Raw genomic sequence first — 22,370 nt, 5'->3', positions numbered from 1 at the left:
TTATTTATTTTGAGAGAGAGAGAGCACAAGCAGGGGAGGGGCAGAGGGAGAAAGACAGAGAGAGAGAGAGAGAGAGAGAGAGAGAGAGAGAGAATCTTAAGCAGGCTCCACTCTCATCATGGAGCCGGATGCAGGGGTCGATCTCTTGACCATGAGATCATGATCTGAGCTGAAATCAAGAGTCAGCCACTTAACCGACTGAACCACCCTGGAGCCCCTACATGAATCAGATATTTCAGGGCACAAAATCAGATGAAACACAAGATTCTACTATACTATAAGAAAGGAAAATGTTTACCATGTAAGGAGAGAATAATTCTAACTACGGAATCAGGAGACATTTTTAGAGATGCTATATCTTAAAGAATAGAAAGGAAGAGAACAGGCCTTGCTGGTGAAAAGAAATAATGTGAAGATGGCAGAAATATCTCCTAATCCAAAGCCAAAAGAAAACGAAATAAAACATCAAAGGAAGCAGCCTCTTTCTACACCCTTCACTTTCCCATTAAAATACATGTTTTAATCCCCAGATCTGTTTATACTTACAGCCCATTAACCAAACCTTTTTCCTCTCTCTCTCTCCCATGATTCTGTCTTTTCTTCCAAAATATTCTTGATGTATATTGTTAATGAAGATGAACATCTTCTGAGTTTTGTATTTACGAATCAGAGGTTTTATGTGCCCAGTGAACATGACAGATGGCTTTATTGAGATATAACTGATATAGAACATTAAATAATTTTAAGGAATACAATGTGTTTATCTGATGCACTTATATATTACAAAATGATTAACACTATAGCATTAATTAAAATTTCTGTCACCTCATAATTTCCATTTCTTCTTTTTTTTCTTTTAAATTTTTATTTTCATTCCACTTAGCTAACATACATTGTTATACTAGTTTCAGGTGTAGAATTTAGTGATTCAACACTTCCGTACATCACCCTGTGCTCATCATAACAAGTGCACCCGTCAGTCCCCAACACCTATTTAACCCATTGCTTTTCCTCCCTCTTCCCTGGTGACCATCAGTTTGTTCTCTATAATTAAGAGTCTGTTTCTTGGTTTCTCTCTCTCTCCCTTATTTTTTTCCCCTTTGCTTGCTTGTTTTCTTAAGTTCCACACATGAGAGAAATCGTATGATATTTATCTGTTTCTGACTGCCTTAGGAGTACTACTCATCCATTAAAAAAAAAAAAAAAATGAAATCTTGCCATTTGCAACAACATGGATGGAGCCAGAGAATATAATGCTAAGTGAAATAAGTCAATCCATTTCTTTTTTATGGTTCTCAGCACTTTTCAAATGGAAAAACTGAACCCAGAAAGGTTAAGTAACTGAAGCCGTTAGGATGCCACAACCAGTAAGAGATGAGATGGAGATTCAGATCTGGCTGTTTGACTCCAGATCCATGTTTTTTAACCTCTACACTATTCTGTCTCTCAAAGGCTTTAAGGTGAGAGCTTGCCTGGAATGTTCTAAGGGTAAGGAAACCAGCATGGTTGGAACAGAGTGAATAAAGTGCAGTTGGAAAGAGAATAATTTGTGGAATAATTGAGGCCAAATGGTATAGGGCTTTGTAGATCATTGTAAGAATTTGACTTTTTACTCTGCATGAGATGGAAAGATTTTCAGAAGTGGAGAGTGACGTGATCTAATATGTTTCTTATAAGGATCACACTAGATACTGAATTTAGAAGAAAATTAAGTTTTCAGTTTTTATGCTTTTTTTGTTTGAAAGTAGCAAAGGTCAAAAATGAATACAAGAATTACAAAGCTAAATTGAGTGGCCCTTTCACAACCATGAACAGAATATCCAGTTGAAAGTATTTTGTGATCAGCAGTGAAATAGAACGTAAGTGAACGTGTCCAGGGATCAACACATTTCGATGAAGTCAGATGGGAAAAAGAAGCAGAATAATAATAATAACGACCACAATAACATTTCGTCTTGGGAAATGAATCTAAAGGCATTTAACGTAGAGTGTATGAGTTGTGACAGAGGAAGAATAGAATTTTAACATACACACTGTGAAAGGATCAGTAGAGAGTTGAAGTTGACCTTGAGAATGAGACAATAAGGAAGGTACAGTCATCATCCAATACATGGAGTTAAAATAACACATTAAGCCACTGTTTGTTGACTAGAATAGCTGGAGAAGTTGAAGGGTCTTTGACATCTGTAGCAGAAACGAGAAAATAGCTTCTTTAGATGCATCATCCATTTAGATAAATTTAAGTACCAATAACAGATTTACATATTCAATGTAAGAGTAAAAACAGAGACAATAGAGCAACATCAGGGAGAAATCAAAGTCAGAGACAGAGATGGCTACCACGTGGAAGGACTTATAGGAAAGAAGTTGTAGGATATTAATTAAAGAAATTACTGTGGATGCTTTTTTACAGTTGAGAGAGATATCAAAGGAAAATACCTGGAAATGTTTTTTTTTAATTTATTTTTTTAATTTTTTTAAAGCCTTTTTTTAATTTTTTGTAATCTTTATTTTTGAGAGAGAGACAGAGTACAAAGAGGGAAGGAACAGAGAGAAAGGGAGACACAGAATCCGAAGCAGGCTCCAGGCTCTGAGCTGTCAGCACAGAGCCCGACGTGGGGCTCAGACTCACAAACGGTGAGATCATGACCTGAGCCGAAGTCGGACGCTCAACTGACAGAGCCACCCAGGTGCCCCATGTTTTGTTTTGTTTTTTAATAAATATTATTTCACAAGGCAATTCTGAAATATCACCTGGGGTGCTTGGATGGAGAACCTAAGCCAAACTCAATTTATAAGCATGACCTCAGGCACAACAAGGATCAGAAAGCTTTCATGTTTAGTTCTCTATCCCCTCACTTTTGTAAATAATTTCTCTGTCTCTGTCGTAGCAAATGGAACCATCTTTCTATGGCATCTTGAATTTTTCATTTCTCCTTCCCAAGACATAAAGAGAAGAAAATCTAATGCTCTAGCCTTCTTATCAAGAGAACAATGAGTTTACAAGCTTCATTATAGTGCAAAGAATGATGTTATTAAATTCTATTCACCCATTGGTAACTCAAACAATTGAACACATGTTGCCCGAAGAGAGTTTTGCATTTTCTGCTCAGTCCTTCTTATGGAGGAAACAATACTCTGTGACCTTGAAAACCCACTATATCTCTCACAAACTATAAACGCATGTCCAAGTTCTCTTGCTCTACGAGCCTCCACTCATACAAAATTATGCTATCTCTAGGGTACAGGGAATTTCTACCTTTAACAGAGACTCCTGTCTGCTCAAAGAATGAGGGCTCAACAAGTTATTTCCAAAGTTCTACAACCCTTAGGAGACCATCTGAGCAGGAAAAGTGAAAACTTGGTCTTCTAACTCTCATGTATGCACCATGAATGGATGCTTTTTCTTTAACTAGATTGTAATTTTCCTTTATTTTATCAGTGGGAATGGCAGCGAGTCCATACAGTCCTCAATTTGACGCATATAATATAATGCCCATAAATAATCCAGAGCCAGTCTCTGAAACGGTACGGACTTATTTCCCTGAGACCTGGATCTGGGAGTTGGTGGCCGTGGAGTAAGTAATTTCACTCTCCTCCATTTGCTGTGGGTGAGCCAGTGAGAATCCTCCAGCATTTTCAACTCTAAGATAACCTTTCTGAGAAATTCTAAATAATCATCTTAACCTCTCATCCTTTCGGGATAGGTCTAAGGAAATGCCTTTATTATAGAGGTTTCAAATATAATATAAAAATATATTTTACTTTATAGGTAAAATTTTCTCAGAGATGAGCAATTCTGAAATAACTGTTCCTGAGACTGCCAGAAAAGAGACATGGGTGCTAAAAATATCCAAATGCTAGACTGCCTAATGCTATGGGGGGAGCCTTCCGTAAACAAGACTGGAACGCGCGCATAAACAAATCAGGCTACGTAAATGTAATGGTCTGTTTGTTAGATCGTGATTCTTAAATATGCTTGTTTATGGGATTGTACAACAGTGAGGGACATCTATGGACCAAACTGAATCACATGCAAGTATTTTTCTTTTAAGGTACAGACATGTTGATAAGGGAAAGAGGCACCGTTGAGTACCTTCTATTTTCCCAACTCAGTTTCCCGATACATAATCTGGTGTACTCGTGTGGACATATTGATTCTCGCTTGAGAAAAGATGTTTCACCTGCTTACTTTCTGTTCTTCACATTTCTATCCTCCCCAGCGCATCAGGTGTGGCTGAAGTGGGAGTAACAGTCCCTGACACCATCACGGAATGGAAGGCAGGGGCCCTCTGTCTGTCCAATGACACTGGACTTGGTCTCTCTCTTCCCGCCTCCCTCCGCGCCTTCCAGCCCTTCTTTGTGGAGCTCACAATGCCCTACTCTGTGATCCGCGGAGAGACCTTCACGCTCAAGGCCACTGTCCTAAACTACCTTCCCAAATGCATCCGGGTAAGGAAAATGAGGGTGAATTGAAACGGGGGATAGAATCAAAGACTTCTTCGGTCGGTCAGCTCCCGATTCCGTTCCCAAGACTGTGGATAACACTGGGAATTCTGCCCTAGAACTGCAAATAAATAGTGCTAAGCAGGGCAGAACCTGATCAGGAAGATAACACAATGACCTTTGGGCTACAGGTACAGGATCTCCAAACCACATACTTTTAAAAAGAAAATTGCCCGAATCTGGCCGAATCCTTTAACACAGGATAGGCTTTTTGCCAGGAAAATTCTTGATGCTGACAGAAAAAAAGTCAGTTTTCTTAATTCCATGAGTGTCATCCTTCAAGTTCTTATCTCTAAACTCCCACAATATGCTTGTAACTTCTACAGCATGTATTTCTTTGTAAATTTCGTCACGGTTTTGTATATAGATTATCCCCTTTGTAACACAATATCCTCAAGGTCCGGAAGCTCTTAATTTGCTCTGTCTTGTATATAGTAGACAGGTGATATTTGTTGAGGGAAGTGGGAAGAAGGGAAGAAAGAAGTCAGGAAGAAAATCTACACGGGAGGTAGGAACCAACGGGTAGAACCAGTAGGTAATGCTCCCATGGGCAATCTTCCATTGCGGTTTTCCCCTCCCCTCCACTGTTGCTATACCTGCAAATTTCTCCAATCCACCCTAATGCAAAGGCCAGATCCTCCTAGTAAGGAATCATTCTTGCTTTGTATCACTGCCATTCTTAAACTCCTCAAAGCATGCGTGGACTTACGTGACATAATTTTTTTCTCCAAGTCCCAGTCTAGTGCAGCATCTCATATGTGGTCCCAGTTCTGTGCATTCATTGTCTCTCCATATTCTGACCATTTGTTTCTATGCCTCGCTTGCAAATGATAGGTCAGTGTGCAACTGGAAGCTTCCCCAGCCTTCCTACAATCCCAGAATGAAAAGGGAGAGGAATCTCATTGCATCTGTGCAAATGAGAGGCAAACCCTGTCTTGGACGATAACTGCCAAAACACTGGGTGAGTGACGTTCCCCCAAAACGTTCTCCGATCAACAAGCGTGGCAGGTATCCTACGTACATCACGTTCTCCTTTCTGCTTTCCGCAAATATAATTCCGTAAGGTTAGTTTGTCGCTTCTTTTGATTTCTACCCCCAGCGGCCTCCCAGTACTCCCACTGCACCTGGGTCCCATGATCATTGTGGCTTGGGCACAGTGGACATTAGCCTTGGGGTCTTTTTCAGCTTTATTTCCCACTTCCGGCCAACAGTAAGGTTAAAGGGCAGCCCTTCAAGATGATGACAGAGCACAGAGTCATTTTCCGGGGATAATAATAGCTCAGTGGTAGACCATTTGACAAGCACACATTCTCAGCTATTAGGGATGGCGTGGACTGCTCTCAAGGTGAACGTGCATGTTTTTCTACGTTTTTCTGTTCCAGGGAGTGTGAACTTCTCGGTGAGTGCAGAGGCAGTGCCGTCCCTTGAACTGTGTGGAAATGAGATTGCTGAGGTCCCTGAGATGGGGAGAAAAGACACGGTCATCAAAACCCTGTTGGTGGAGGTAGGTCGGTCCGGACCACTTTGACATATTTTTCTGAGACCCTAACAATAACAACAATGAAAAAATATGGCCATATTCTTGAGATAATAAAGGGCAATTATACCATACTCACACAATGCCCCTGGGAAGACTAACAGAATTTCCTGTCCTAAAAGTTTATGGGAGTCGGTTAGGCACCCGACTCCTGATTTTCGTTCACGTCGTGATCTCACGGCCATGAGATCGAGCCCCGTGTCAGGCTCCACAATGTGGAGCCCGCTTAAGACTCTCCTCTCTCTCTTCCTCTGCCCCTCTCCCCTGCTCACTCTCTAAAATAAAATAGAATATTAAAAAAAAAAGTGTTATAGTAAACTTTGCTAACTAACCTTGTTAGCTTATTGTAAATACTTTTTTCATAGATTAATTTAGAACTATTCTCTTTTCCTGATCTCTACCTCTCTTCTAAGATTCACTTATTTCTCACCCCTTGTACCTTTGATTCTCTTTCCTTATTATCCCTCCTTTCCTCCTCTGCAGATCTCCCTGGTTTTTCGAATTGTATGGATTTATAGTAATTTGATAATAAGTGGGATGTGAAGATTGTTTAGTGTAAATTCCAGCCTTCAATGCAATGAATCTACGGTTGTCCCTCAAAAACCTGGATATTTATCCATTTTCTCCTTTTTTTTTTTTTTTTTACTCCAGCCTGAAGGTATTGAGCAAGAAAAGACTTTCAACTTTATGATCTGTGCTTCAGGTAACAGTCAGTCTTCATAATCATAGTGAGAATAACGCCTCACAGGGATATGTATGTCAAGTTACAGTGCAAACTCAGTTCACATTTAGCCTTTACCTCCGTAGCCCAGGGACTGATCGTGAACCAGTCAAGACATAGTAGCTTAGAGTGTCATAGTTTAGGTAGAAGGAGAGGAAAGTCATGATAAGTTTGAATGACAATAATATTCCCTAAAATAGTTGATGATGAAATATGTGGCACTTTGTACTCATCTTACTAAAAAAAATGTTTTTCATGGCAAAGAGAAAACCCGTTTTACATCGGGAATTTGTCATATCACTAAGAAACACCTGTACCTTGCAAATTACATTACCACATTCGTATTAGCGCTACGTCATAGTGTGTATGACACTTTTCTTGTCACTTGAGAAGGACCATTTTAAAATATAAACTCAGAGAACAATAAAAGCAGAGAATTGTACCATTAAATCAAAGAACTGTACACCCTCACCAGTTCCCAGGCTCCTTTGAGAGAGCCACTATGCACGGCAACACAAAACATAGCAAAGTGAGAGGGGAAAGGACTCTAGTAGTCATACAGCACCAAGAAGAGCTGGACTATTAAAGGTGATCTCACCATAAGCCACAGTCCTTATCCCTTGGACCCCGAGTCCCTGAAGGAGACATAATTACACTACTGCTGAATATAATAATAACAACCATAATAACTGCTCACGTGTATTGAGATTCGACATGTTGCAGAGGCTGTTCTAACGCACACGTGTTTCGCATGCATTCTTCCTTAAATCATCATATGAGCAAGTTAGACGATGAAGAGGTTAAGGAATTTGTCCAAGGTTTGTAGCTAGTAAGTGGCAGGACTGGTACCATATCCAAGCAGGGTGGCTCTGACCCCCTCCTAACCACTACATCATATTGCGGTAAGAGATGCCATCTTTTGATATGGGTTGTCTGTTTCCAAAGGCACTGAAATATCTGAGCAGTTATCTCTGAAGCTCCCACCTAACGTGGTCAAAGAATCGGCCAGAGCCTCCTTTTCAGTTTTGGGTGAGTCAACTTGCACCCAGAAAACTTGAGACAAAAGATCAGCCATAATACATTTTTTTCCATCTATCTATCTATCTATCTATCTATGTTTGTGCTTGAAATCTCAACTTATTGATAGTATCTATTTCTATTGGGATTCTGGAAGTCTCACTCTCTAAATAGAACTTTTCCCTTGCCTAAATGATAGTATCTATACTAAATAGGAAAATCACTTGTCTTTAATAGTGTGAGCTACTTACGAGCTGAAATTACTCTGACACCTAATCTTTCACATCCCCCAGGTGACATATTAGGTTCTGCTATGCAAAATATACAGAATCTCCTCCAGATGCCCTATGGCTGTGGAGAACAAAACATGGCCCTATTTGCTCCGAACATCTATGTTTTGAACTATCTGAATGAAACCCAACAGTTGACCGCAGAGATCAAGTCCAAGGCCCTTGGCTATCTTACCAGTGGTGAGACAAAGACGAGTTTACTTTGTTACTCTAATGAGATTTTTTCCGATTAAACTTGAATCATATTACCAGATATTAAGCTAATGATGGTGATTTTGGGCGAAATGACAACTTTCCCAACATTTGATAGGATGTTGTGTTGTGACATATCCATATCACCATGACAGATCCTATGCACAAGAGACCGTACAATGTCTGGGGCTTCTGACCAACCTGCACGTATGGGTGGCTTGCCTTTCTGTAATATTTCTTGAACTAATTGAACCTTTCATTCCAGGTTACCAGAGACAGCTGAACTACAAACACCAGGATGGTTCCTACAGCCCCTTTGGACAGCAATATGGCAGGAGCCAGGGCAACACTTGGTAAGAGAAGAAAATCTGAGTCTCAACGATGAGCTCACAGCATGTACATATGTTAGCCTATTTAATTCTTACAACTACCCTGTGAAGTGAGAGCCGCTTCATTTTACAGAGGAGGAAATGCTATACAACATGGATAAATAAATGTCTCTGGTATAAACGGCTAATAGGTGGCAGAAATGAGAACACTTGGAACTTGATTCTTTTTTATATCTAATATGCCAAGCGTCTCTTCTTTCTCGTGTTGCTAAGAGACCATTGTAAGTTTGTGGTTTTTCCCTCTTAAGTTGTTGCTTAGCACTGAGAGACACTAGAGACAGGCAAGAAAAACCGTGGCCATTCCTCACTGAGTGTCCTTTACTAACTTCTACTAAATGATTCTCTCTGTCTGTCTGTCTGTCTCTCTGTTTATCCATCCATCGTGGTCAGTCCATCCATCTATCTTCCATCTGTCCCTCCATCTATCTACCTGTCTGTCCATCCACTCATCTATTTATTTTTCTATTCATCCATCTTGAAGAAGTCAGACCACAAAAGAAAACGAGAGGAAATCAATGACCCAGAAAGTGGTGGAGAAGCTGGGCGAGGTGAAATATTTACTGAGGCAGGACATTAAAAGCAGTTCATTAGACTATTAGCTGCATAAGAGGAGGTAAGAAATCTGTGAAAAGAGCCTGGGTAGCTCAGTCGGTTAAACATCCGACTCTGGATTTCGGCTCAGGTCAAGATCTCATGGTTTGTGAGTTCAAGCCCCACATCAGCACAGAACTGTCAGCACAAGCCCACTTAGAATTCTCTCTCTCCCTCTCTCTCTGCCCCTCCCCTGCTCAAGCACTCTCTCTCTCTCTGTCTCTCAAAATAAATAAATAACTTTAAAAATGGAAATCTGTGAGAAGAAATAAATACAGAAAGTCCAGAATGTGAGAGCAAATATCTCAACTGCCCAAGAACACTAGGAGACACCTGAATCTCTGAAGTGACACAGAAATGCTTTAGGAAGTCAGGACCAGTTGGTAATGCATTCGACAACAGGTTGCGATGAAACAAAAAGAGTATCGTTAACAGACAAAGTCTCCAGACTCTCAGTGATAGTTCATTGACTCCTCAGGCTCACAGCCTTTGTACTGAAGACTTTTTCCCAGGCTCGAACCTACATCTTTATCGATGAAGCACACATCACCCAAGCCCTCAGCTGGCTCTCCCAAAGGCAGAAGGAAGACGGCTGTTTCAGGAGCTCTGGGTCTCTGCTCAACAATGCCATTAAGGTGAAGTGTTCTGAGTACTTGTCCCGAACCTCACAATGATACACACATGCTAACATTCCTCCAAAGGTGATGGGAGGAAAAAAGGCACAGAGGGGTTGCAAAGATGAAGTGCAGTATTTTGTGAGAGGGCATCAGGGAAGGAATGTTAAACCTGAAGATGTGAAACCTGAGAAGAAAGAAATGGTACTTTGCATGAGGCTGTTAATTTGCTTGATAGAGACAGATACTGAGGAGAATCTCCATGAAACAGCAGAAAAGAATATACTAACATCTTAAAGTAGGATTAATAAAAATTCTCTCTCTCTCTCTCTCTCTCTCTCTCTCTCTCTCTCTCTCTTCCTCTTTACACAGGGAGGAGTAGAAGATGAAGTGACCCTCTCTGCCTATGTCACTATTGCTCTTCTGGAAATTCCTCTCCCTGCCACTGTAAGATTCACCTCAATTCCACTTCCTACCATGAAAACTACAACCCTGATGCCTGAACACGCCCTACAAAAAGCCAAGTCTCAAAGTTCCCTTCGCTCAATGTGGAGGCATTTCTCAGCTCGCAGAGCTCTGTGGTTAATCCAGCAAAGGGAACTTATACTTGCCTAGCAACGCCCTCAGGCTATGTACAAAACTCATCCTAAACACTCAGGTTCTGTAGACTTACTCTTTTAAGACTTAAGTATAAAGCTAAGAGATTTAAAACACTTTTTCAACATCAAAATCGTGGATATCCGGCTGTCTACCTGGCTGGCTAACAGCCGTGAATGACATCTGTCACTCGATGTCCAACCCAGGGCCCGCTCCATCCGCGACTTGCCCTAGCTTGACATCATTACCTCCTGGTCTTTGCAGCACCCGGTTATTCGCAATGCCCTCTTCTGCCTGGAGTCTGCCTGGAACACAGCAAAGGAGGGGACCCACGGGAGCCATAGCTACACCAAGGCGTTGTTGGCCTACGCTTTTGCCCTAGTGGGAAACCAAGACAAGAAGAGAGAAATACTGGACTCTCTTAGGGAGGAAGCTGTGAAAGAAGGTGAGAGCGAATGGTCAACAAATGTCCCCCTCCTCTTCCCCTGACACTGCAAAAAGAGAATTGTGTTCCTGCTGAAAGTAACAAGTCTCCTTATCCAACTCAGGTGTTATGAAATCAGAGCACCTCTCATAAAAATGTCGTCTCTGCAATGTCATACGTTATACAGTGTGTCATGTAGTAGACAGTGCTGCAGGTAAATTGTGGAAGTTTATTCCTCACTGCGACATATATATGTATATTTTAATTTATATATATTTCCCATGGTATCTGCCTGCTTGAATGAAATTATACTCGAATGAAAAGAGGCACAACAAAAAAGCCATACTCAGGGAAGTGCAATAACATTTTCACAGTGTTTTTATCTCTATTTGCAAAAGAGATGATCACAAAAAGTCCTCTGGGATCAATGCGTAGGTTTTATATTCCAATTTATCCTCCAGTTTCCACGAAATATCTCAAGCAATAAGGGAACTCTTTTGGGTGCCTGGGTGGCTCAGTCGGTTCAGCGTCTGACTTCAGCTCAGGACATGATCTCACAGTTTGTGAGTTCAAGCCCCACGTCGGGCTCTGTGCTGACAGCTCAGAGCCTGGAGCCTGCTTTGGGTTCGGTGTCTCCATCGTTCTCTGCCTCTCTCTCTCTCTCTCTCAAAAATAAACATTAAAAAAATTAATAAAAATAGGATGTTCCGTGCTTTGTCCTCCAACAACATTCTTCAACTTAGCCCCACAGGACTAAACCAAGCTTAGTATGGAAATGTGACTCAGGGAATTTGTGGAGCTTGTGGCAGAGAGGACCGTACTCCATCCCTGTATTATTTTCAGCTACCCATGATACAAATGTGTTTTCATGTATCATCTGCGAATCATCATCCTTTTTCTTACCCTTAAGGCAACTCAGTCCACTGGGAGCGACCTGAGAAACCCAGGGCACCAGTGGGGCCTCTTTATCAGCCCCAGGCTCCCTCAGCTGAGGTGGAGATGACGTCCTATGTGCTCCTCACTCACCTCACGGCCCAGCCCGGCCCGACCTCCGAGGACCTGACTTCGGCCGCGGGCATCGTGAGCTGGATCCTAAAGCAACAGAATGCCCACGGGGGCTTCTCCTCCACCCAGGTCTGTGGTTCCCAAATAGTCTTCTCTTCCAGATTCACTTGGCAGATGGGAAGCTTGAAAACAGAACAGTTACAAGGAAAAGAGAAGAGACCATTAAATCATGGGGAGGGTTCTTTAGGGATATTTGAGGACAGTGGGAATCTGAAGGAAACAGACCTGAGACATTCCCCCAAAACGCTTTTCCCAAGTGCTGTGTTGACACCCTATCCATGTGGCTAATGACCATGAACATCAGCCCTCTCTAAAGCTTACACACATGGGTCGCTGGCCACACTCTAGACTAGGGTTTTTGAATATCGGTGCTCCTGACATGTTGGGAAAGATAAACACTGTTGTGAGGGGCTGTCCTGGGCACCAAAGATGTTTAGCAGCACCCGTGTCCTCTCCCCACTAGATGGCCCATAGCACCCCACCTACTCTCAGTCGAGATAAGGTAAAATCGCCACTGGATAAGACACAGTGTCCTTGGCTCCTGTAGGATTCTTCCAACAAGAAATCCTCTAAGGTGAACCAGAAAATTGTGTGATTAAAAGGAAAGTGACCGAGGCACCTGGATGGCTCAGTAGGTTGAGTGTCTGACTTTAGCTCAGATCATGATCTTGCAGTTCATGAGTTCGAGCCCCACATCAGGCTCTCTGCTGTCAGCAGCACAGGGCCTGCTTTGGATCCTCTGTCCCCTTCTCTCTCTGCCTCTCCCCTGCTCATTCTCTCTCTCTCTCTCTCTTTCAAAAATAAATAAACATTAAAAATTAAAAAGAAAATAAAAGGGAAGTGACCAAGTAGAGTTCACTTTGATCTCCACAGAATGATTGAGAAGTTCTAGCCAGCCTCTCCACGCCTTTCTGCCTGCCCTGAGAAATGTGTTCTCCCTTTAAACCAATTTTTGTTTTCAAAGCTGAAGTTCTTGGAATTTTCTTTTTTTCCTACCACAATTCTGGAACTATTTTACTGAGGATATGAGTGATTGTGTTAAATATCCAGGGAATCTGGGTTTTCCCTCCTACAAAGCTCTTTCAATATTTAGGATGTACATAGTGGGACTTTTATTTTTCAGAGAAATTAGGTGTGGGAAGTGAAAATACGCTATATAAAAGTGGGAAAGAAACTTGGGAAAGTGCAATGGTCTCATATCACTACTCGCAGCCAATTTCAGTCACTCTTCTACCTAAATTAACACCATTCACTCTTTTTCCTAACTTGTCAATTTTAGACCCAATCTTGGACAGCTATAGCCAGGAGCACCATTGATGAGAAAGGGTAGGCCGTAATCTCTGGACATAGGGGAATAGTCCCTTAGGACAAACCTAATACAAGTGAAAACAAATTGCCAGGCTAATTGGCATCAGAAATCTTTTATTTCACTTGCGGAAACTGTAGCATAACTTTGATGGTGCCTGAAAGGCAGAGAAAAAGGAAACACAATTAGCAGATGTATACTTCAGGGGGAAAAAGCCATCATCCCCTTGTGGTAACCCACACAGACTTTGGGGGCAGTCCCTGCTACCAAAAACTCACTCTTTGGGGGTGGGTTCTCCACTCCTCTCTTCCAGGACACGGTGGTGGCTCTCCATGCCTTGTCCAGATATGGAGCAGCCACATTCACCAGGGCTGAGAAAGCTGCACGGGTGACCATTCGGAATTCACAGACATTTTTCACGAATTTCCAAGTGGACAAAACCAACTTCCTGTTACTGCATCAGGTCTCATTGCCAGAGCTGCCTGGGGAATATGCCATAACGGTGACTGGAGACAGATGTGTGTATCTTCAGGTGAGACTCAAGTTATGTTGGAAATTTTAACCTTACCGAATGAAAGAGGAGTCCTGGTCTCTCGTTTCTGAACATGGAAAGGGCAAATCTGGAGGAGTGAAATGATGAAAAAGTGAGGCGTTCCAGGCAAAGAGAGAAACTGATGGTGCATTGCCGTTCCACAGGCATCCATGAAATACAATATTCTTCCAGAGAAGGAGGACTCCGCATTTACTCTCAAAGTGCAGACTGTACCCCAAACTTGTGATGGACCCAAAGCTCACACCAGCTTCCAGATCTCACTGAGTGTCAGGTAAGACTTGTGGCTGAATCATACGATCCTGAGTCTAAAAGCTACTTGGAACCATCAGTATTTAATAATATATTTTGAAGCTATGCTAGTAGGTGGGTATAATTTAAAGCTGTTATATCTACTAATGAAGTTAGCCTTCTATCACCATGAAGTGATTCTTTTATTTAGTAACTTTTTTTGTCTTAAAGTTTCAGTAATACTTCCAAAGCCTTTAAAAGCAAAGTCTGGTCTTAAACTGTCAAATAAAAAGTGTGGACTATTCGAATGTTAAAAATTCCCTACTTTTACACTAATTTTTGTTCAACGCATCACTGAAGAGTAAATTATTTTCCACAAAGATTTGTACTTTAGGTTGAAGAAAGTCTTCTTTACCTCTTCTGAATGATTATATTCTATTTTATTATTTTTCTAATCAGATAAATAGCAAATGCTAATATTAAAGAGAAGTATAAATTGCATATAAGATATAGAAATTGCCCTATAATAACCCATCAAAAACTTATAGGAACCCTAAGAAAACATAGCAGCAATAGAATACTATGTAACTAATATTAATGATATTGATATTGTAAAACAAATCTTACTTGCATAAAAGTATAAAAGTCTATCCGATCTTACAACACTTTGGAGCCTCTCTGGGAGACATGCTACATTCAAGTTAATTAAAAATATTAAAGTAATACCTACTAAATAACAAACATATAGATGAAGTGTCCAAAAACTATCATGTGTTAACAAATGCAAACTACTAAGCTCCATTCCCAAAGATTCGGATTTGATAGTTTGGGACTGGGGCTTAAACATCTATGATTTTAGTAAACAGTAGATCTGATATACATTCAGGGTTCCAAACATCAGTGTCATACATGTCTGGGGAACACAGATTTCTAGGAGTCATAATGTCACAGAAAACTTCAAGAAGATAGGTTTATGGTAGGTCTTGAAGGAGGGACTCTGGCTTTCTTTCACATACAAAGCCCTTACTCCTTTTCCCTTTGACACTATAGTTACACAGGGAGCCGTCCTGTCTCCAATATGGTGATTGTCGATGTGAAGATGATATCTGGTTTTATCCCCTTGAAACCAACAATAAAAATGGTAGGTGAATTTTAAGCCTAGTAAATTTCATACAAAGGATGCTCTGTATATTCAAACTAGAAGCCTACCAATAGCAAAGCCTTATCATTATCATCCTGCCCCCAAAATATTTTTCTCAAACCCAGGAAATTAAATTCAATAATTGTTTATTTGTCTCTAAGCCGAGGGACTTGTGTGATACCAGAGAAACCCAAGAGGAGTCCCTGTCCTTAAGCCATTCGCAGTCTAGTTAGGGAATTAAAGCACATGGGTTCAAAGCTGTATTTTACTACAACAATGCAAGAAAGACAGACTTTGATTAAGTATCAGATTGGCTGATATGCTCTCAAACATTTGGCAATGACAGAAGCAATGTGAATTAGAATCATTAAAGATGCCAGAGGGTCTAATGTGTTATTTGGATATTGAAGCATGATGGAAATCCTGATCTGAAAATACTGGCTTCCTTCTCATCACACAAAGCCAGATGATTTTTTCATGGTCAAGACATGATAACACTGAAGCCTGTATCCAAATGTGATTTCCGCCCCCCCGCCACCCATGTTTTATATCTTTAATGTACCCTGGCTATTTAATCATGAAAATGACTTATAAGAATCCTCTCCTTGACATCATTTGGACATTTGTCCCTGACTACAATCTTCTCTCATATGCTAACTTTTTAAATTTTCTAATTTTCTTCAGCTCGAAAGATCTAGTCATGTGAGCAGGACGGAAGTCAGCAATAATCATGTCCTCATTTATGTGGAACAGGTAAGAGCTCTGACATTTTGGCTGAGACTATACATCATGGTGGTCTTTTCAAGTGGGTCTCTTCATTAGAAAATAAGTAATATGAGGTAAGCAGTAATTAGTAGCACCTTTCCAGAACGTTCGTTTATTCTAAAAGAATAAAAGTCTCCTTTTAGACCCATGGAGTGTTCTGCTCCCTTTAATTATGTTCAAATTGGAAAATGAATATGTCTATGAAATTGCAAGTAGAACATCAATGAACAAAAAGGTTATTGTGTCTGTTATTTCAAAGACCTCCCCCCAAAGAATAAATGTACGATAGTGGTTGATTAATGATAGTGTAAACATCCTGATACATCCCTCTATAAGATAAAATAAAATGTAGACTTCATGAATATCTTCAAATCTGACTATAAAGCAAAGGGAATGTCTTATCCAGTCACACAAAAAGAATAGCTTGATAATTACAGATGTTACGAAGCCAAGTCTCTGCATCTTGGCAAACCCTCACACAGGCCCAGAGAGTTAATCTCATAGATAAGCCTACCAGAGAATGTAGATTGTCTCAGCTATTTAGGAGAAAATCTGGGGAATTTTGATCACAGTAAAGTGTTTCCAAAGTTGCATGTGAAATCCATCTTGTCACCCATAAATGTTTGCTCACCTAAAAGACACCATTGCATGAGGGTCAGAGAGCAAAGAAAGAATATAATTTACTCAAGGAAGAGGAAGGACACTTTCTAGACTCTTCATTCCTCCCACTTGTCCTTTTAGGTAACAAATCAGACACTCAGCTTTTCCTTCACGGTTCTGCAAGATATCCCAGTAAGGGACCTCAAGCCAGCGATTGTCAAAGTCTATGATTACTATGAGCCAGGTAAGTGAGAAGAAACTGAAACAACTAAATAAGTCTCAACCCAGAGCCAAGAAATAGAATCCGTTGTTACAACAGATCCTGGTTTTAGTCCATTCGGTCAGTGCTACATCTGTTTGTCTCTTTGCTCTAAGATACATATTGTAGCAACTATTAGTGGAACAAATTCATCACTATCTACTGAGTCAGAAACTTAGAAATTTAAGAAGAAAGATAATATCTGGACACTGCTCTCAAATATTTTAGAGACGTAGGGAACATAATCCACATAAAAAGATAATGTAAAGAGGAAAGGCAGTTTATGACAGGTGAATGTTTGAATATAGATATTTTAACTATCCTGTTCAACACTTGTGTATTTATGTAGAGTTTTGACAATCCTGATGTGTACTTGTCTCCAAAAGTAAAGTGAACAGACTTAGTATGGGCTCCTGTTTATAGATTTGTTTTTTGTCTCCTTTCATCCAACGATTCTTTCAGATGAGTCTGCCATTGCTGAGTACATCGCCCCCTGCAGCATAGGTAAGAGGTCACACGCCAGGACCACCCTCATTCCGCATGAACTATGCTCCCTAAAGTTTCTTCTAAATTTAAAATTCTCTACAAGTCTTTTCCTAGACCCAAGACAGTTCACGTGGCACATTCTCACACAAAGAGAAAACCGTGGCCTCTCCAATTTCAGATAGCCACACCGTTATCAGTAAAGTCAATAGGTTTTGTTTGCGTGTTTGTTTGTAGGATAGCTATCACGGACAGGCAACATTTTACATCACAGTTAATCCGTCCCCTTCAGCCCAAGGGACAACTATTTAATTCTCCTGCCAAATCTAGCCCAACATCTATTTTTGTAAATGAAGTTTTTATTGGAACAGAGCCACGCTCATTGCATTATTTTCTACAGCTGTTTTCATATGTTGAATAGTTATGACATAAGCCACATGGCCTGCAACATCCAAAATATACCCTTTACCATACGCCCTTTCATAGCAAAAGTGTGCCAACCCCTGTTCTAGCCCAGGCTCAGCCGAGGGAATGTTCCTGAGGAAACCCCACCACCTTCCTATGTTTCTCTTCCCTCCATAGATGCAGAGCATGGCAATGTTTGAAGACCGTATTTAGGCTCCATATTTTGTTGGATTCCCTGTCCTATACTTCTGTTGAGAAGAAATGGAGTCGTTTGTCTCTGTGAAACAGACATCAAAGAGGCTTGTTGAATAAATATATGTTTCTGGGCAAGCTATCATTTATTCAATCGTTCATTTATCAAATATCAATTACATGCTTACATGAAATGTTATGTTGTTTTAAATAATGTGAAGAATACAGATGTGTAACATCTGCTGATAGTTCAGCTGTGGCTATTGCATATAAAGTCGAACAGAGAATAACTGAAAATAGTTTATGTTCTGAGAAATCTTAGGGAAAAAACTCATTCATTGGTCTAGGAAGCCTTTGTTTAGACGGAGGTAAGTAAGTAGTATTGATTAGTTAGGCATAAATATTTTTGGAGAGGAAGCAAGAAATGTTTATCTTCGTCCTTAAGAAAGTCCATCAGTTGGGGCACCTGGGTGGCTCAGTCGGTTAAGCGGCCGACTTCGGCTCAGGTCATGATCTCGCGGTCCGTGAGTTCGAGCCCCGCATCGGGCTCTGTGCTGACAGCTCAGAGCCTGGAGCCTGTTTCAGATTCTGTGTCTCCCTCTCTCTCTGCCCCTCCCCTGTTCATGCTCTGTCTCTCTCTGTCTCAAAAATAAATAAACGTTAAAAAAAAAAATTAAAAAAAAAAAAAAGAAAGTCCATCAGAAATGGACTTCACAGGAGACTAAAGTGATTGGAGTAAGAAAATGTGTTGGTGACAGGCAGTATTGTGCAGTGGCTAAAATCTAGACACTGGGGCCAGACTACCTAGAGTCAAATTCTGACTCCATCCCTGTCTCACCAGCTGAATGACTGGGGCTGTTACTCAACTCTCTGCTTCAGATTTCTCACAAAGAAATGGGAATAACAGACCCTATCTCAAAGTATTGTTATGAGGATAAACTATTCTCATGGAAGAGGGGAAAGAGAAAGAGCTGAATCAAGCAATGGCTCAGAAAACTTTGGCTCAGGGGCACCCGGGTGGCTCAGTCGGTTGGGCATTGGACTCCTGATTTGGGCTCAAGTCATGATCTCATGGTGCAGTTCGTGAGTTTGAACCCCACATCGGGCTCTGCACTGGCAGAGCAGAGCCTGCCTGGGATTCTCTGTCCCCCTCTCTCTCTGCCCCTCCCCTGCTCACTCTCCAGTTCTCTCCCTCAAAAGTAAATAAACATAAAAAAAAAAAAAAAAAGCTTTGCCTCAAATGTGGTGTATATAACTTTCATTTGCATTCTATTGGCTAAAGCAAGTCACATGACCAAGCCCAACTTTAATGGGGCACTCAGTATGTTCTCACTTACCCCCATGGGAAAAGTCGCAGGCCACGGGGGTCTCTCCTGCCACCAAAAATGTGCTGCTTTAGGGAACGGTGATGAAGGCAAAGTAAAAATATTCCTCTTACCTTTTTCAGTGCATCTATTCTTGGATTCTTTCCCAACAGTGGGCCAGAACTTCCCCATTGGACTTCCCAACTCCCCCCAGGGTACTCTCATAACTGCTAAAATCCATGTTCTGTGGAGGGTAATGGTGGAGAACTCTTACCTGATACCCCCTTTCACTTTCAGCCCTACTGTGTGTTTCTTCTTGTCTTCAGCATCCTTTAAAAGGGGTTGAGAAAAGAAAAGGAGGGAAATGGATGTACATTTTATTCAGAAGCCCAATTATCTTTCAATTGTTGTCCTCTTTATCAAAGAATTCTCAACCCATAAGGGTTGGAGGAATTTTGTCTATTTACTTTTTATTTCTCTCTTATGTGGGTCTCCTCCTCCTCCTCCTTCATAGGAAAATTCAATATTGATGTAATTTTATATTTGCATAGCATTTTAAACATCTCAGAGACTTTTCTATGTTTTCTAATTTTATCTAAACCCATTTTGCAACTCATAATGAAATAATGTATCTAAGTCTTGAACACCAATGATTGCTAACATCAGAAAGAGAGAAATAATTAGATATTCTGTGCATCCTGATGCATGAATATAATATTTCCCATGAAGTCGCATTGCCAAAAAAAAATGAAATCTAATTCTCTGTTCCTGAAAAAAGACTAGAAACAGTGTGAAAAACCATTCTCCTTGGCCTTCCTCAGAATCAAGGCACAGTGTTTCAAAATGGAAAATTTAGAAGAAATCTTTAAAGATGACCCAAAAGATCTGAATTCAAACGCGAGAATTTGGTAAGAAACAGAGGTTTCTCAATCACAGGGATTAGATGGGAAGACAAGAGGGAGGATGGGAGGGCAGGTCAGCCAGGAGGCTAAGAAATCCTTTCCCTAATCCAGAATGCTTATTTATTTCATCCTAGGTTTTCCAAAGAGAGAAGAATAAACACAGTTTATTCGTAATTTATCACTACGAATTCTGATCCCTTTCTTATGAGGTCAAGATCCACTTTTACATAAGGAAAGGGAGAAGTAAGAACCAGAGATTAACATATTTTTCCAACATTTTACAGTTCCCAGAAAAAGAGTTAAGTCTTTTAATGCTAGGGCTCTTTATTGAATCCTAGGATTAAATTCCCTATTTCTAGGACCATATTTTTGCTTGCACAAACAGGGAAAATATATGTGTGGGACAGTAACGGCATTATCAAATAGGGACCAAAGAAGAAATCAGGGAGATGGTAAATTTTTCCATGAAAATCATGACATGGGACCCAAGCACCAGAAGTCTCTGCATGTTTTTATCCAATAATGTGAGGTTATAGAGATGTACATGTAAAAATGGAAATTACCAAAATGATAACTAGCCTGTTCTCTCCCTTTATTTTTTCCTTTCTTTTTCCCCCCAAAAGACATATATATATATATATATATGATATATATGATATATTCCGCCCCCAAAATATACACACACATACACACACACACACACACACACACACACACAAACACATACACACACACATACCTGAACTGAAACTCTGCATGTTCATTCTGCTTCTCCCAAAATAAGTGAAATATTTCTGTTTCCCAGCTTCCTTCCCTGAATAACATGGAAGGGTAACTTATTGAAATATGAACTGGTGTTTTGTTTTCACTCCTCAAAAGGATTTGCAAAGAATGTGATCTGTGCTGATTCCGATCCCTTGTTTTTCCCTTCCCTATTTCAAAGCCTAGCCAGGACCTTGTGTTCTTTGGCCTTAAAAGAATTTTCAAGGTCAGAAGTAGAGGTTGCTTAAAGATAACTATGTGAAAGCCCTGCCTATCTGAGCAAATCACTCTAGGCGCTCATGAAGAGAAGAAAGAAGTCTTTTGCAGGGAGGGAAGAGTAGGAGCCCAGCTGGCAGGGAGAATCCAAAACCAGGAGGTGGGTGGAGGTTTGTGTGACCCGAGATAGTGGGCATCTGGGGTCCTCTCCCTCATTGCACCCAGGGGAAAGATAGGACCTCTGAGTTAAATGACTATGTGAGGTCACCCTGAACCAAAGAGCTCCCAGTCTCAGCAAACATTCTTGGGCCCAAACGGCCAGGCTTCAAAGGGGCTGAGGGGTTGGACAATGGCACAGTCACATCAAGAGTAACCATTTCAAGCGAACAGTAAAGCAACCTTCCCAGACATTTTGCTTTACAAATCCCAGTGTGAGAAAAGCTCTAATAAAAACTGAGATTAATTCTCACCCAGAAATTTGGAAAAATGGAAACAGAATTAGATTTCATTTAAAAAGTGGTATACGTTTTGAATGACACGGTTTGTGGTTCCTAATTCATATCTGCTACAGCAGTAAGTGTTCTTAAAAATTGTCAAAACTTCTATTTCCTTACCCCAAAAGTTGAAATTTCTTATTCTTAGTTACCATTATTGTGAAACCACTATGACTAATTCAAGGCCTAGCGTAGTCAGTTAATTCCTTCCTTCCTTCCTTCCTTCCTTCCTTCCTTCCTTTATTTCTAAGTAGTTAATTTTCTTGAGTTATGATTGACATACAAAAAAGCCATATATAGTTAACGTATACATCTTGATGAGTTTGAAGATATGTATGTATATACTTATGAAACCACCACCATATACAATACCATAGATGTGACTGTCATCCGTTTCTTCCCTCTTTCTTTTTTGATAAGAACATTTAATCTAAGATCTTCTCTTCTAAGAAATTTTTAAGCACACAATATTGTTAACTATATGCACTATGCTCTACAGATTTCTAACCTTCTTCATCTTGCGTGAATGAAACCATATACCCCTTAACCAACATCTCCCTGATTCTCCTTACCCTCAGCTTTTGGTAACACTACTCTCTGCCTGTTGAGTTTCACTGTTTTCGATTTCTGATACAAGTAAGACCATAGAGCATTTGTTCTTCTGTGTCTGGTTTCTTTCCTTTAGCATGACGTCTTTCAAGTTCATCCATGTAGTAGCAAATGGCAGGATTTCCTTCTTTTTTAAAACTGAGTCTATTCCACTGCGTGTATACACACATTTTCTTTATTCTATTGTCTATAGACAGTTAGTTGTTTC

General features: G+C 40.5%; 1 protein-coding gene and 1 long non-coding RNA gene across 3 annotated transcripts in view; one reads left to right on the top strand and one right to left on the bottom strand.

Moving 5' to 3' along the window:
• The window catches only part of LOC102959444 (PZP alpha-2-macroglobulin like), a 47,237-nt gene extending 29,189 nt beyond the window's left edge, over positions 1 to 18,048 (top strand). The window contains exons 18-36 of the mRNA XM_015542907.2: positions 3,443 to 3,578; positions 4,224 to 4,452; positions 5,341 to 5,467; positions 5,889 to 6,010; positions 6,695 to 6,746; positions 7,710 to 7,793; positions 8,075 to 8,251; positions 8,529 to 8,616; positions 9,722 to 9,878; positions 10,230 to 10,304; positions 10,719 to 10,899; positions 11,789 to 12,012; positions 13,563 to 13,781; positions 13,946 to 14,073; positions 15,081 to 15,171; positions 15,856 to 15,924; positions 16,678 to 16,780; positions 17,258 to 17,299; positions 17,861 to 18,048. Coding sequence (XP_015398393.2) covers positions 3,443 to 3,578; positions 4,224 to 4,452; positions 5,341 to 5,467; positions 5,889 to 6,010; positions 6,695 to 6,746; positions 7,710 to 7,793; positions 8,075 to 8,251; positions 8,529 to 8,616; positions 9,722 to 9,878; positions 10,230 to 10,304; positions 10,719 to 10,899; positions 11,789 to 12,012; positions 13,563 to 13,781; positions 13,946 to 14,073; positions 15,081 to 15,171; positions 15,856 to 15,924; positions 16,678 to 16,780; positions 17,258 to 17,299; positions 17,861 to 17,883 — 2,327 coding nt within the window. The 3' untranslated portion in view covers positions 17,884 to 18,048. The remainder of the gene's footprint in view (positions 1 to 3,442; positions 3,579 to 4,223; positions 4,453 to 5,340; positions 5,468 to 5,888; positions 6,011 to 6,694; positions 6,747 to 7,709; positions 7,794 to 8,074; positions 8,252 to 8,528; positions 8,617 to 9,721; positions 9,879 to 10,229; positions 10,305 to 10,718; positions 10,900 to 11,788; positions 12,013 to 13,562; positions 13,782 to 13,945; positions 14,074 to 15,080; positions 15,172 to 15,855; positions 15,925 to 16,677; positions 16,781 to 17,257; positions 17,300 to 17,860) is intronic.
• Positions 1 to 20,971, bottom strand: part of LOC107180729 — a 30,721-nt gene extending 9,750 nt beyond the window's left edge. The window contains exons 1-3 of one of the 2 annotated variants that reach the window (XR_001511488.1): positions 20,821 to 20,971; positions 19,454 to 19,509; positions 13,788 to 13,869 (exon numbers count right to left, since the gene is read on the bottom strand). This is a non-coding gene — a long non-coding RNA (uncharacterized LOC107180729). Of the gene's footprint in view, positions 1 to 13,787; positions 13,870 to 19,453; positions 19,510 to 20,820 lie in introns of those variants that run through there. The other variant, XR_006219778.1, reaches the window with a different exon arrangement.
• Positions 20,972 to 22,370: the final 1,399 nt, after the last annotated feature.

The sequence above is a fragment of the Panthera tigris genome, chromosome B4 (genome assembly GCF_018350195.1).
Source record: "Panthera tigris isolate Pti1 chromosome B4, P.tigris_Pti1_mat1.1, whole genome shotgun sequence".
NCBI lineage: Eukaryota > Metazoa > Chordata > Mammalia > Carnivora > Felidae > Panthera > Panthera tigris.
This window is presented reverse-complemented; position numbering and strand designations above follow the sequence as displayed.